Source organism: Pseudomyrmex gracilis, unplaced genomic scaffold, assembly GCF_002006095.1.
Source record: "Pseudomyrmex gracilis isolate BER0280 unplaced genomic scaffold, ASM200609v1 scaffold_94, whole genome shotgun sequence".
Lineage (NCBI taxonomy): Eukaryota > Metazoa > Arthropoda > Insecta > Hymenoptera > Formicidae > Pseudomyrmex > Pseudomyrmex gracilis.
Window position 1 is genome coordinate 261822 of NW_018020678.1, and position 16151 is coordinate 277972.

The following is a 16151-nucleotide window of genomic DNA, read 5'->3' on the forward strand; positions in this document are numbered from 1 at the left end:
AAACAAAGGACTGGTCGTTCCAGGACGTCGTGTCGCAGAAACCGAAAAACGTATTCGAGGATAAACGTAACGGCCGAGCCGCAAAACGAAAGAGAGGAGAGTCGCGCGCGCGCGCGCGCTCGCTCTCTTCTGGTCCGAGTTTCTTCTCTCTCTTTCTCTTCGTGCAACTCTTTATTTTTTTTTTCCTCTCACAGAGGAAGAAATAGAATTCAACGTACCGCCGGTCGATTTACGAGGTAAATAAATTTCACCCGGAACGAACGCGGGACAGAGAAAGGGAGGAGGGAGGAGATGCGAGGAGGAAGAAGAAGCAAAATCTGCCGCGCGTCGTCGAAGAGGAGTCGTTACTATTTTCCACGGGTGGTCGGGCCGGCGGCGGGTCCGGGCGTGGGTGCTGATCCCGTCGGGGCCATTATTATCGAACACACGAGATGCCAGAGACAATAGCTCGAAAAGATTGGAAGAAGGAAATACGAATTCTCTCTCTTTTTTTTTTTTATTTTAGTTTATTTATTTATTTTTTTTTATCCTCTCCCTTTCCCCTCGGGATACAACGCGACGTGCAGCCGTCCGGGTTTCCGGAAATCATGAGGCAAGACGCGCAGCACTCGATCTCCGACTACCAAGCGTCTAAAAGACACACAGGGTGTCCCAGAGGTATCACCGCCTGCGGATTTTCCCTCCGACTAAATTGCAGTCCATCTCTCTCTTCTTCGTAGACATTGCAATTGAAATCCCAGTTTGCCCAAGCTGGGTTTTTCTTCTTTTCTTCTTTATTCGTCGCATTGAATATGTCGAAGGATCCTGATATTTGCAAATCAAATTTTCCCGAAAATTCTTAACGCAATTGCGCGAGAGACGCATTTCAACGAAAAGAGAAATTGCGCGGCAATTGCGCTAGTTAGAAAACCCATTGGTCGCGCTTATAATCGCGCGCTGTAGATAACGGAGAGTTAAAAAAAAAAGCAGACAGAAATTACGAAGCAGTCTCGTCGATTCTTATCGCTAAACGCTCTCTCGACTGTTCTGTATGCGCGTTTTAGCGACGAGAGGGTTAATTGAAGGGGTGGGCTGTCTTTTTACAAGCGCGCTGCGACATTTCTCTCTCTCTCTCTCTCTCTCTCTCTTTCTCTTGCTCGAAAGTAAGACAATCTTCATGGAAGCTTTTTTTTTTACACACGATCGTTCTCTCCAAATGCGAATAAGACGCACAAAAAAGAATCCATTAGAGAAATTCTATTAATATATTAAAACTAAAGAAAAATTCTCGTTGAGTGTTTGCGAGCACGTACAAGTTGCGGGCACCACATAACGACAATCTCTTCCCCGCTTTCCTTCCAGACATCTGCAGGACAAATTGCCCTTCATCGACCGTGCGAGAACAGCAATATGGGGCTGGAGTTACGGTGGGTACGCGACCGGCATGACGCTCGCCATGGATTTACAGGGTATCTTCAAGTGCGGCATGTCTGTCGCGCCCGTTACGGATTGGGCGCTTTACGGTACGTTACATCGTAAATTGATAGGTGATTAATCGAACTAATTGCGCGACGCGCGACGGTGATTTATTTCGGAAAACGCGCCTAAAGTTATTTCTCGAAAGTAGGAACGATTTATTACAACGCCGCGGTGTGTGAAAAGGTGTGATGTGCATATATTTTTATTAACATCACGCGCTAAACTCAAAAGTTTCGCGCGTCAGCGCGCGTTTGTATTATTTCACACAGTTTTTTTTTTTCCATAAGTCGCGCCGAGAAAGTTTATTTCCGAGTGTACTCGAAAAAAAAAAAAAAATATATATATATATATATATATATATGCGTGTGTCAAGCAATTTACTTACCTACCTACTTTTGACCCGAGAATTCGTTCAAGAATTTTTCACATGTCCGTCGTTTAATGAAGAAAAATACGCGGCGTGGAAAAGACGACGCGCTTGCAGCTTTAATGTTACTTTTTCAACTACTTTAAATTCGTGTCAGCATTACCCGTTCTCATTAGAATACACGCGAGAAGAATACGCGTGATTTACAGGATGATGTTAAAACGACTTATGCGCGGCGTCACAGTTGTGCACAATTTCCGCATAAAACATCTTCGCGCGTCCGTATATAACGCGGCGCTGTTGCGAAAACCATTTTTCTTTTTCCGGAAATATTTGCGCGGTGGTTATTTATTCACTTATTTGTTCTTCTTTTTTTATTGATATATATATGTATATAGTTACGTTCATTTTACAGATTCGATTTATACCGAGCGATTTATGGGTCTGCCAACGCATTCCGATAATCTGCAAGGCTATGAGAAAGGTCAGTTGCTCAACAAAGTGGAAAACCTCAAGAACAAGATGTATTATTTGATTCACGGAACTCTGGACGACAACGTGCACTATCAGCAGTCGCTTATGCTCGCGAAAGTCTTGGAACAAAAGGACATTCTCTTCAGACAACAGGCACGTTGGTATTTGATTCTCGCGAAATTTTTATGAAAAATATTTCTAATTTGGTTTTCGCGCGGTTGAGTCGTCACAGAAATTCGTCGTGTAAAAAACGTGAGACTTTTGCATTTCAGACTTACACGGACGAGGACCACGGGATCGCGCAGTCGCGAGCGCATCTCTACCACTCGCTTGAGAACTTTCTGGACGAGTGTTTTCAAATATCGCAGTCATGATCGCAGCGCAGAATAGTGATGACAATCTAGACGTTATATACCAGCTGCCTCACACTTATCTTGTAAATAATCTATCACGTGTACATATATATAGTTAATGTACGATATGTAATATGAGCGTTTTAGCGAGAGAGAAAAAGTGTACATAACCGGAAGATTGTTAGGATGGGAGAGTGAGAGGGGTGAAGTCATGAAAGTGTGAAACGAGGTAGAATCTAAATTTTAGATAAACATCGTTAGTTGTCAAACTGCGCAGGGCAGGTCCGTGAGAAATATACGACTTTGATACGTTTTTTAAAGTACCGAAATCACAAACAAGGTGTATATCGAAGGCCTAATAACGGCGCGGGTATTCAGTTGCTCTCGCTGTTCAGATCCCCAATAGTACTAAAGCGTTTTATTGCGTATCGTTCAGGGCTCGTACTTATATGTTCGCACTTTATGCCAAGATATATTTGAATTGCATCAGCACGCAAAAACTATTATTTTTCTCTGGATGAAGATCGTCAATTTGAAGCTACAATTGAATGATAAAATTATACGTATTTTTTATTCGATTCTCTTATCACGCGCTATACTAGGGACATTGGTAAATTTGGTTGGTGCATTAGATATGTTCACATATATGAGTTCAGTTACTATCTTGAAATATGTATGTAGTGTGTGCGCGCGTATGAAGCTTGGCAATTCTCTTTTTGAACGCAATCACGTTCGTGAAATCAAATTTCATAGTAGAAATACATAAAAACAAAAGCACTTTCTATAAAAAGTTGCTTTCAACTTTTCCAGAAATAATTGTCATTGATTTTTTCAAACAATTATTTTATAAAATTGAAAGAACAAAATATGCTATTGTGTGTACCGAGTACGCACTCTCCGACAATAATATTATCGAGGCGATATTTTGAAATATAATTGCAGTCCACTCAACATGTGAAATAAACTTATTCCTGTTTGAAACGCATTTGTTTCAAATACTTAGAATCCACCAATTGATCGTTTTGTACAATAATGCAACAATGAGTTGTCTGAACTCATATATGTTATCTTAAGGCTCTGGAATACTCAGCAAAAAATATATAGAATTGTTATATGTAAAGAAAAGTAAATTAAAATATTGATTATTGTTAATATTAGTAATTAATATATACTTGTACTGTTGTGCTAATCGATAGACTTTTACGAAATAAGAATATTGTACAAGCACAACCACGCCAATTAACCTTCACATTTTCTCGCCGACAATGATATAATCATTTAATATACGAAACGTCGAAATTAGCGTACCATAAAAATGTTGAGACGAACCAATTAATTGTTGACATATATTTAAAAACTGTCCTTGAAGCGTTATATATTTTCACAGCACCATTTAACGATCGATTGTTGAGGAGATATATTTGTAATTTCGAGGAAAGTATAACGGCAACATAAAAAGTGCGTTTAAAGACAATGAAAAATTGATTTCAACTTTCAAAATCGACGAAACAGTAAAAGCAATGTTTTGTAACGATTTATAGTTAGATATATTATTTTTTCTACCCCAAAAAATCGTACGTTTTGAGAAAAACATTTGACTACAAAAATTAATATATTGTACGTGTACAAAAAAATATTCCCATAAAAAATAATGTAAGAAAAAATATATATATAGATTATATATATATATACACATACATATATACATACATAGAGTGATTTTGAAATAAGTCAACATGGGGTTAGGTTAGGTTAGGTTAGGTGACACATTGTTTTATTATACTTCTAAGTGACACCCGGGAAGTAGACAGTTTACAAGCCAGCAAGTTGTCTACCTTTCACGCACTTTTTTTGAAAAAAAAGATACTTATTCCAAAATCACACTCTATCATAAAACATGTTTTTTATAAACCATGTACTGTGAAAAAAAATTTGCATATGATATTTGGAAGTATAAACATTGCATTTAAAAAAGAGAAGAGATATTGTATATAACAGCATTGTTATAAACAAGATTGATTCCATAATTACTTTATTATATAAAATATACAAGGTGCTTAAAAAAACTGTTAACACTTACATGGAAGTTATTTTTTTAAACAAAAAAAATTCTAAACTAACATTAAATTGGTCATTTTTTTAGAATAACAATACTGATAACGTAAGATATCGTTAAAAGACAATAATAGTAAAAATGGAGACTCTCAAAGATAAAATACATTAACAAGTGTAATACACTAACAAGTGTATTTTATCTTTGAGAGTCTCTATTTTTACTATCATTGTCGATCCATTTTTAGAATCTTTTCCAGATCCCCAGAGAAAGGCTTTGTATATTTCATACATGTACAAATTCTTCATATACGTTACCATTTTTTTTTTTTAAGCACTGTGTATAAGAACGAAAATTTTTATAAATATTGAAAATTGCGTTCTCTTTACTAATAAATATATATCTATTATATTTCTCTCTCTCTCTCTCCTTATTTTATCACTTATGCTGTAAGTATACCAGAGTGTTAAGAAAGTGCAATTATAAATCCTTTTTATATTTTTATTTCTGCTGTTTATTTAAAAAAAAAATATGTATGAAGAGTTAACTGGTTTGTTACCACTTTTTCCTTTATCATGACATATAGCATATCTACTTCTTATTGTTGTTAGACTATGGGCAGATATTAGTGCCAATGTGTAAATGCACACATAGAATTAAGAATCTATCAACAAACTTTCTGAACTATTGAAGTTTTTTAATGCAAGGACCACTGTAACAATTTCGAGAGTGGATCAAGATGTGAATTTATTAAAACTAATTGTTAACTTTTATCCCGAAATACATTGTACATAGAACATTACTTAATTAATACTTAACTAAGGTAACAGCAAAGCATTGTTAGTAAAACGATAATGTAATTGATGACCTGGTAGAGGTAAAATTAAAGATATAAAATTACAACAGAGATATATGTACTCTCTTTCACTACTATTTGTTGAGTGTATAGTAAATAAAACTCTATGTTTTATTAAGGCAGTGTTTTACCTGGAAACATCCTATTACAAGATTTCTTGATTGTGTGTAACTATTTGACCAGAAAATTCAAAATGTATAAATGTTACAATATAAACATGTAAAATAATCGAATATAATACAAAATCTTATTTGCTGTATATTTGACAAAAAACAATATATATACAACATAGCATTAAGAATTTTCGGTTTCTTTAAATCTGCAAATAAAATGGTTTGCTTATTATTGATATGCACCATCAGCAACACAAGAAATTATCAAAGAAAGAACACTTTTATATATATATATATATAAAAGTAAATTATATTTTAATAAGTAAATTTAATTTTGTTATACTTATATATATAAAAGTATAACAAAATTAAATAAAACTCATGTACATACTTGCATTTAGTACAGGTGTAAAATACTGTCTGGCCTTCATCAGCAGATCTCAATTGTAGAGTAGCGTAAGACATTTTGTCATTTTGGCACTGAGGGCATTTTCGATCCACAACCGGTCCATCTGTCTCCTCATCACTATCGTCAGCCTCTTTCCCGGACATATAAGTATGCTTGGAGTTAAAGTGAATAATGTGTGTCATTTTCATATCACCAAAAACTGAGAAGCAAGACTAATTGTAATCAATCATTACTCAATTATGTATGTACAAAAGTAACAACGCGTACTAATATCATTATGAAATATACTGTCTTAGTTTTTCTTTTTTTTTTTCGAAGACAAATGTTTACACTCAAACCTACCATTAGCACCCCATTCTCTCTTGCATGCGTAACACGTAACTCCTTTTCTTTCACCAAGTAGAGGCAAAATCGAACCGCAATCTGGACAGAATCCAGGTTCAGTAGTGAAAGAACTAGTGTAATTACTCTTTTCCATGCTCTTCAATTAATGCTAACTATCGGAGTGCATTTAATGAAGGTGTAAAATACTTGTGAAACATAACCTATACGTAACACTAATTTTAAGCAGGATTTACAACAGATATAAAGTTGCAAGTCAGACTTGCGATATCTCCAAAAGTGGCCAATCGCATCGAACTATTCTGGAAATCTTTGCATATACACCTATGAGTTATCAGATATATCCATTTTTCCTATATATCTTCCAATATATCGTCAAGAATTCGCACAGTCTTTACTTCGACCCAAAGTTAACATTTGTCAAAACTGTAGGTTTGCCAACTACAGAAAAAGAAAATAACTACTGTGTTCAAGAGTAAAATCAGAAAGAAGACAGACATGAGAACGGCCCAAAAAAGAATGTGTAATTGTTTTTCCGCTCTGTAAGCCAGCGCTATGTCCGTGGGTGGTGCACATTGGCAACTACGTAGCCATGTCCACGATATGTCGGTACGTTATGTTCAAACGTAGACACATTCTATTCTGTGCTATGTCCAAAGATCGAGCAGCCAACCAGCGCTGAGAACACCGAGGTGGTGGGGGTACGCACACAACGTGACTAAAGTAAAGTCACGTGACTAGTCACGTATTGTTTTTTCTCTTCTTCCCGTCACGTGACTTTACTTTAATCAAGTTTGTAACAACACGTGACTTGATTTTCTTGTGGGTCTGGCCGCTTTTAGTCTTCTCTCTAGTAAAATATATACAAATATTTATAATTTGTATATATTGAAATGCAACGCGTCTTTAATTAAAAAAATGACTCTAAAACATTGTCTGTGTGCTATATTTTTTAACCACACCTGGTTCAGTAAACCTTATTACTGTATCTGACAGTCCGCAGTCTGTGTAAAGTGGGACGGGAAAATATGCACACAGTTCTTAGTACAGTAGGGAGCACCATATCGTGCGGCTCCAGGGGAAATTTTTTTCGGGAATTTCTTCTTTGGATTATTGGCTTTACTATCGCCCGTCTCTTCTTTGGTCTCCGCCAACGGTCCGAGATCGAAGAAAAACAGCGCGCAGTAATAGAAACAGCTAAAGAAAAAATTTTCGAGAAATACTTTCCCTAGAGCCGCACGATATGGTGCTCCCTACTGTACTTTACTTAGTACTTTAATGTAATATATTTTTTGATTAATAAAAATACAATTTTGTACATTGCTCATAGCAGTTGTTATTTCTACTACTGTTCTTATACTTAACATTCTTATAAGTATTAAAAAGTATCAGAAGAATATAACTAGCAAGGAGGTGGCACAAAGTTTCGAATAAGCAATTCCTAGAATTGATAATCGATTCCAAGAATGCCCCGCCCATTGCTCTGTCTACTTTTGAAAATTTTCAATTTTAATTTATTTTAAGATAAAGTATCAGGAGAACATAATTAGCAAAGAAGTGGCACAAATTTCAAGTAGGCGGGGCAATTCCTAGAATTAATAATCGATTCCAAGAAAGCCCGTCCATGGCTCCGCCTACTATTTTTGAAAATTTTCAAACAATTTTGACAAAATCTAAGAAGTAGCAGGAGAACATAACTAGCAAAGAAGTGGCACAATTTTTAAGTGGGTGGGACACATACACACACACACACACAATTCTTAGAATTGATAATCGATTCTAAGAAAACTCCGCCTATTGCCCCGCCTACTTGAAACTTTGTGTCACCTCTTCGCTAGTTATGTTCTCCTGATACTTTTTCATGTATTTTTAATACTTGTGTGCACATTTTCCCGTCCCACTTTGCACAGACTGCGGACTGTCAGATACAGTAATAAGGTTTACTGAACCAGGTGTGGTTAAAAAATGTAGCACACACACAAGCAGGTTTAAAGAATAATGAAATTCAAGAAAAAATAGAAGATTGTTAATCAAAGGAACAGGAAAAGACGTTATTAATCAAAAGAAAGGTAGGTGGTATTTAGATTAAGTAAAACACAAGTTATATGTGTTACATTATCATATAATTTATTTCATATAAACATTTGATATACAGTTTTAAAATTTATTTGTAGAACTTATCCTCTTAGCAATAATGGTATAAATAATAGCTGTATTTCTTATATGAAAAAGATGGATGGAGTGATCCAGATTCAAAATTTGGTGTTTGGCATGTTACTGATAAGTATAAGTATTCGACATGTGTAAAGATAAGAAATACTGTTTGCAAAGAAGAATGAAACAGTTTTCATTATATGTATCACAAGTAGAGATAATCATTTAAATATAGAATTTGCGCGAGGTTTCGTGGTACTCCAACCATCTTCTCTGGTGAACTGGTACCGTAGCTTCGTGATAGTACAAGTCCATGAGAGCAAATAATTTCACTATCGTATCAACTTTCAGTTCTTGGATTTTCGTTCGAGAGAGCATTTGTTTAAGTTTTTTTATTAAAGCACTACTTACTTTATACTTGCATTTATTTACATAAAAGCAAATGAAAGAGAAAGTTTACTTGCATCGATTTGTAATAAGGTTCAATGAAAGAATATATTGATTTAATAGTTTTGAACTGTGCACTACTTAAATCTCTGAAATAGCAATTTCTTTTGAAATAGCAATTTCTTCTGAATAGCAATTTCTTCTGAAATGTTCTATTAAAACAATATTACTTTTATTAAAGCATACTTTCTATCTTCATCTTTTTATAAATAATGATAACTTGTAGTTATAGAAGAAAATATATATTGCGTTCTCTTTACACTTCAGCATTATACTTTTCCATCAACAAAAACACTCAGTACTGAAATATAAAGAACTACTACATGTATCAACTATCTCGAACGAAAAGTTAACAAATTGTTTATTTGTTTGTTTTTTATGTGTAACGTTTTACATATATACCCCCTATTTAAAAGTAATTCCAATTTCAACTTGTACTTATTCCGCTCGCGCAAATTCATTTCATCAAGATTTTCTTCGAATGTAGAAAAAATTATGCTATTTCGAAGTGTAACGTAAAAATTTGTGTTCGCTATTAAATACAACACCTGCGCGGTGTGTAAAATGACGTCGTGCTCATCAATCTCATTTTATTCCCGCTAGAAAAAAAAAATAAAAATAAAATAAGGTACGTGTTTTTTCTCTATATGAATATAGCTGCTTGAAAATCTGTACTGACTATGATCTTAAAAATTATGCTCGTTATTGTATATATAATATATAATGATAGAGCTTACTTCAAATATACAATGAATATACAATTTATGCTTAAATCATCAAAATATCCTTGCAATCGCAACTTAACGCGAGAAACACTTGTCGATAAAATATCTTGCACAAGGATATGCGTGTGTTCTTATAATAATACACATTTTTACACACGTTTAAGAGACGCCGAGAAAAAAATACGGATAACTGCGTATGTGGTAATAATTATAAACACGATTGTCAGACTCTGTTAAATCAACTTCGCGAGAACATTATGACAATTTAAGCATATTGTCGCTAATTCGCTTTTCTTTTTTAATGAATGGACTAGACTTGATTACTTATAATATAATATAATAGTACGCTTCTTATAATGTATATATATATATATATATATATTGTTTAAGAATATTGCAGAGAAACGAGGATACTTTTTGCAAGCTATAACAGGTAAAATTGAAAATCTATGTGGTTATACAAGATTTTGGAAAACGAATTACTACTGCGGCGTGTCCCGCGTATATTTTCTATACGCACAAGTTTTGTCTTCTGCAGAATATCTAAAACCGCTTTACAAATTTTCTGTGTTTCAGAACTTATAAAATCAAACCGCAGCAATAAAAAAAAAAAAAAAAAAAATACATGTTCGATTCGTATATGTCGATACGCACGCACACACGAAGAAGACATCCGGGAAGACTTTAGACAGCGAGATAAATTGTGTCGTGACACGCGAAATAACCTTTACTTCAACTTAAATGTTTCGACATACGTGTACGGAAGAAGTTGTTAAAAAAAAAATTTAGTTCCTCGTGTAATAAATTGTTTATCGCAGGACACGCGCTCGATAGCAATACGTTTCGGCGACACCGTAAGTTGCGTTTTTTTTTCAGCTGCAAAGTCAATCAAAGTAGAGTGAGAATAACGTGAACATAGAAAAATTACGACACACGTTATTTAAGAGTGAAACGCGTTAAAAAAAAATGGAATTCGCTCGAGTCATTCTTTTTGCACAACACGCCTCTCGTACACGTCTTACATGTTACAAGTTAATAAATAATGCGATGAATCGAAGAAATATGGAAGAGAATATCTAAATATACTTCTATATATATATATATATATCGCTCTTTCTTTTTAATTTTTTTACTTTTACCACTTTGATATGCGGCTGCGGATATGTAAAGTTACGCTCTCTTTTAGAAGCGCGCGCATGTGGAAATAACAGCACTTTCAATGATATTATAAAATAGCTTTGTTTCTTTTTTGTGCTCAACACATATCTATAATATCCTCATTTTTTGCAATGAAGTCTCGTTTCTTCGTGATTCGAACGAGAGTCGCTCTCGGAGATTTTATTTTATTTTATTTTATTTTTTTTTGATTTTGCAAGTGTGAATGCACCTAAAAGTATTGGAAGGCCTATTTCTCTCTTTTTTTTCTCTCTTTCTCTCTCTTCCCTCTCGCTTTCTAGCGTCGCTAAACACGAGTTACACGTATACGTATAAATAATGTATATAAATTAATTAAGTACAAAAATTACAAACTTATTAACGAAATATTGGCAAGACTGTGTTTTTTTTTTCGAATTAACAGGCTACAAATATCGCGTTATCTCTTCCACTCTATTTCGCCTTGATCAGATAATCGGATTCTCACCCTCCTATCAAAAAGAGAATAATTTAAAGAGCACAAAGCAAATCTTTCGCACTTTATCTTTGCCCATTAATTGCATTGCAAATTATTATTTGAAATAAATATACAGGAAGCCAAGAGAGAATCGCGCGGAAACAGTTCGTTCAAAAAGTTTCAGTGATGCTGAAGAGTCTCGATTGTTATAAAAAAAACATTATCTGTGTAAAGTGGAGAACAAATAAAAAATGTTTATTATTGTAAAAGGAAGAGAACGTATATATTGTATTTTTGCATCTCTTGTTCAGGCAACAAGATGTTAATAAGTGTGTGTATTTCTTCATTAATCAAAACTGCTTGCTTACATGTAATGACATACACTTCTCGAGTCGTTTTATTTTTTAATCATCAGTTTCTGACGCGTAGTTACGCCGTATCTTGTAAGAAATCGATATCTCGTTATCGAGAACATTTTTCCGAAATCTCTTTCGCTTTCGTGTAAAATCATCACTTTTATGTCTTTTCCAATTTCTCGGACACGTTTTTTTTTTTTTTTTTTTCACATATAGTCATCTTATGCGTCAATAAATATTACATTCGAAGCTTTCTTTACGAAGAGAACATTGTTTAAATTACCTAACACATATCACAGGATCCATATCTCTTTGTTTTTTTTTTTTTTTTTTGAAAAAAAAAGAACTTATATAATAAACGCAAGAAAAAAACACGAGATACAAAAGCTAGAATTGTACGAACACGTCGACATACATTATTAATAGGTACAAACTAAGGTCGTGTATGTGTTACATTTGTCCGACCGAAATGACAAATTTTGTGCTTTCAGATAAAATTGCCGTTTTTTTTGTTTTTTTTTATTCGAAAGAGTTTATTTATTTTTTACTTTAGTGACGGCAATAATCACTGCTTTCCATTGCAGAAGAGAAGGAATCATAAAAGAGATTGCCTTTGGCAAACTTTTTTATTTCATCAATCCATTTTTTTTTCATCAATCATCTTTGTTGCTTTATGTTTGTTACTATATATGTTTTGAAAATAGAAGAATGTAGGATTGTATAGAGGATTTATAGGATTTGTAGGAATGTATAGGATTTATTTGCGTGATTTTTTTATTTATATCCATTCTGCAACGGGGTGGTCTTTTATTGCTACTTTCGTCGCCGCCAGGCGGTGAATAAATAAAATTCGCAACAGGCGTCTCGTGATCGTTGCCTCCCCTCCTCTCATCCACAAGCTCGCGATCAGTGTACATGCAGAATCAAAATCTATGAATCCTGAAGAACATCTATCTAACGTATCGGATAAATTAATGCGATGAAAAAGTTATGTAATAATAGATCGCTTATTACCTCTGTAGTGAGTATGTTACAGTACTATATGAATAAGCTTACTGTGTTTTAATCGATACATTATCTGTATGGTACAGAGACGCTTTTTGGAATCCTCTTCGGCAACGACGTCCTTTCAGAAACGTCTGAAGCAAAATTAAAAACATACATTGACTTTAATGTACGCGTAATGAACGCGTAAAGAAAATTTTATTTTTTATAAAGTGATTTTATAAATTTTATGCGCACAGAGTCTTATTTACAACAACACAATTATATCAATCTCAAACTCACCTTCATCACTGACATGATGCGATGTCGAGGTTACAAAGGGGCTATTGGTTGAGCAAGGTGTTAGTCACCTCAGAGATGGACAGCAGAGGACTCCCGGCGTCCGGTTTGGAATCTGTGGGACAGTTGGGCCCATTCCCGCCGCCGCTGCTGCCGCTGATGATCCCACTACGTGGTGGTGGTGGTGGTGCGGAGGGTGGTACAAGACGTTGTTGCTGTTGCTGGTGCTGTTGTCCGCCCCGATGCCCATGCCCATGCCTGTTCCCACCCCCGTCCCCGTTCCCGCAGCTGACGGTGGCGTGCTGCAACCAAATGGACGATGGTCTTTTCGTTATCTTATGTGTACTAAGGTAGACACAGCAAACCAACAAGAATGCTAAGAAAACCAACACTTTGTTTAAGTTAAATTTAAATAAATAAGAATGATATAATTCAATCTCACATAAGAAATTAAATAGGGTTTTTGCTCATAAATAAACTGATACGCTAGAATGTGCCATCAAAAATTTGTATCTCATTTATTTTGAAGTCACGAGATGAAATGTGGATGATCAAATACATGGTGTCGCACTATTCGTGAAAATTACTATTTGCATAAAAATGATCTGTGAAAATCGTGAAAATTAAATTAAAAAAGATTTGGAGAAAGTATAAGTTTCGAACGTAAGGAAGCAAAAGTCGATGCAATATCAAACTTGTAATTTTGATGTGAAAGTTGAGACCAAAAGCACATTCTTTTTTTAGTAATTTCTTATTAAAAAAAAAAATCATCTTACTATTAAAAAGAAACGCCGCAATGACAAATTATAATAAAATCTGTGAGGCAGCAGTGACACTCACTGGGGCGTGTGCCTTGGTGGTGCGGGGTGGTGATGGTGGTAGGGATAGTACTGGTAGTGATGGTGGTGTTGCACTCCTTGCCATACCTCGGAGCCCGCTTCCCCGTGCCCGCCATGGCCCGGATGAGAGTGCGTGTAGCCGATGGTGTTGGCGGCGGCGGCCGCTGCCGCGGCAGCTGCGGCTGCCTGGTACTGCGACGTGGTCACTGGATATTGTTGATGCTGCTGCGATTGCTGTTGATGATGATGTTGCTGTTGTTGCTGCTGTTGTTGCTGTTGAGACTGTGTTTTATTGTTCCTTGGCGGACTCGGCGCTGTCACCTGCTGATCCGTGGGTGAGGTTTGCCGCCACTTGCAGTCTCCGTTCATCGAGTTCATCTCCGCGAGCGACTTGAGCGGGTCACCGGTCGCGTTAGTCGAGTGCGTGGACGAGTGGGTCGAATGCGGCGTCGGCGGACTGTAGCTGCCGTTATTCCTGGGCGGTGTGCGCGACGGCGGCGCGCCCCACATCAGCACGGTCTGCCGCGGTGCCTCGTTGCCGTATACCTCAGGTTTGACGTCTTCCATCTTCGGCGTAAGCACGCCGTTCGCTGCGCCGGTTACCGGCGAGCTCCCGGCGGAGTTGCTGGATGACGCGCCGCCCTCCAGCGAGTGCCTGCTACCGGCGCGCACGATGTTCATGTCGGTCGTCGTCGGGTGCATTGTGGACGCGCTAGCAACCGGACTGGCAGCGTACGGCGAGCCGCTTACGCTACCCGGATGTCTCGTCTCCACGTAGCTGTATTTAGGTGATTCGCCACTGCCGAGTTGTTGGCAGTAGAGCTTCTCTTCCGTCTTGCTGGTAAGCTGATGAGTCTCGTACGTGGGCAGCGACACGTCGATGAAGCCGTTGTACGCGGTGCCGGTGTGATATTCCGGATAATATGAGCCCAGCGGCCTATATTGAAACAAATTCTCCGTTGCAGCAGTGAGATACCTGCGCAGAACAAATTTACAATATTCACATTGTAAAGTTTGTTGTCAGAATATCGCAATTCAGTACGTTTAAATAAAACAAAGTTCTGTATTTAAAAATCTCGTTGTGATTAATTCATTCTTGTTACCTGTTGTCCAGTGCAGTCGCTGGATAAAGAGTCTGATGATAATTGCCCGTGTGGCCGATGTAAGTTGTCAGAGATGGATCGGTGCTGGCCGCAACCGCAGTAGGCGCGTACGGTGTCGGATACATGGTGTTTAAATTGCTGTAAGCCGCTGCGACCGCGGCTGCCGCGCTGGTATCCGCTGCGAGATAATCCACGGACGCGACCGTGGGTGTCACGGGCGGCGAGACCGACGACTGAGCGGTGAGCTTGGTGCGTTTGCTCCGGCACGTCGACAAGAAATCCCGTAGTTGCGTCTTGTATCGCCTGTTCACTCTTTGAGGCGCTGGCTGCGCCGGTAACGTCGGTGTCATAACCGACCCTGTCAGACTGTCGCTGTCCGCGAAGTAGCTGTTAGTCAAGCCGGCGTCCAGATAACTGACTTTGAAGTCCATCGTACGTTTGCCGAGCAAGTCTCTGCCTTCCTCTTCCCTGAAACGGATTAAAAAAAAAAAAAAAAAAGCATACCTGTTAATTAAAGAACATGTGTGTGTTCGTAATTTACACAAGTGGTTCTCGCAATACCAACGTGAAACTTACATAAGAGGTCGGTGAGTGCTAAGCACGAAATCTGGTTTCGAGTTTTTGTAGACCAGCCTGGAGCTAGTCTGCAGCCACTGCCACCCGCCGTCCTTTGTTTGGAATCTGTACGCTATCATGCCTGACGCACCGGTTTTCAATACTGAAACCAGAAACCAAAATAGAATAATCAATTATATCATCTGTGTGTTTTAATTTAATTTTAATTTATTGCTCCGCGATAAACCTACATTCTTGATGAGCGTTAGCGACGTAAGCCAGGTCGTCGTAATGGACTAGATCGTAGCCGCCGAGATTAGTTAGTTCCGCGTCGGAATAACCCAAGAGCATTTTTCCTCGCTGGTCCATCGTTACGAGCGCGAGATCGAGTTTGTGTTTGCTTTTGAACATTACTTCCTTCTGCGGCACCTCTAGCAACGAGGGAGGGCCGAATGGTGTACACAGAGCAAACAGGGCCAACGGCGGTTCTTCCGTCTTCCGGTTTTGGCCATGAAGTACCTTGACTCTGCCCCTGATGTCGAGGCGCTGCAATAAATCATCCGTAAATCATTTATTATATTTATTATTATAATATTAATTATATATTTATTATATAATATAAATATATATATATATATATATTTATTATAT

The 16151-nt window shown here is 37.1% G+C and overlaps 3 protein-coding genes across 8 annotated transcripts in view; 1 reads left to right on the forward strand and 2 right to left on the reverse strand.

Moving 5' to 3' along the window:
• The window catches only part of LOC109855630 (venom dipeptidyl peptidase 4), a 254295-nt gene extending 250030 nt beyond the window's left edge, over positions 1–4265 (forward strand). For all 6 annotated transcript variants that reach the window (XM_020430087.1, XM_020430089.1, XM_020430088.1 and 3 more), the window contains 3 exons: positions 1342–1502; positions 2241–2452; positions 2572–4265. In XM_020430087.1, the coding sequence (XP_020285676.1) occupies positions 1342–1502; positions 2241–2452; positions 2572–2673 (475 nt within the window). In that variant the 3' untranslated portion in view covers positions 2674–4265. The remainder of the gene's footprint in view (positions 1–1341; positions 1503–2240; positions 2453–2571) is intronic.
• A 25-nt stretch (positions 4266–4290) lies between these two features.
• Positions 4291–6846, reverse strand: LOC109855633 (DNA-directed RNA polymerase I subunit RPA12). The gene is made up of 3 exons (XM_020430094.1): positions 6426–6846; positions 6066–6282; positions 4291–5880 (listed from the first exon to the last, which is right to left on the reverse strand). The coding sequence occupies exons 1-3, from the start codon at positions 6559–6561 to the stop codon at positions 5856–5858; spliced, it is 378 nt and encodes a 125-aa protein (XP_020285683.1). The 5' UTR covers positions 6562–6846; the 3' UTR covers positions 4291–5855.
• A 1711-nt stretch (positions 6847–8557) lies between these two features.
• LOC109855647 (hypoxia-inducible factor 1-alpha-like) overlaps positions 8558–16151 on the reverse strand; it is a 139218-nt gene continuing 131624 nt past the window's right edge. Inside the window, exons 6-11 of the mRNA XM_020430113.1 lie at positions 15752–16046; positions 15522–15663; positions 14946–15413; positions 13844–14818; positions 13007–13327; positions 8558–12858 (exon numbers count right to left, since the gene is read on the reverse strand). Coding sequence (XP_020285702.1) covers positions 13048–13327; positions 13844–14818; positions 14946–15413; positions 15522–15663; positions 15752–16046 — 2160 coding nt within the window. The 3' untranslated portion in view covers positions 8558–12858; positions 13007–13047. The remainder of the gene's footprint in view (positions 12859–13006; positions 13328–13843; positions 14819–14945; positions 15414–15521; positions 15664–15751; positions 16047–16151) is intronic.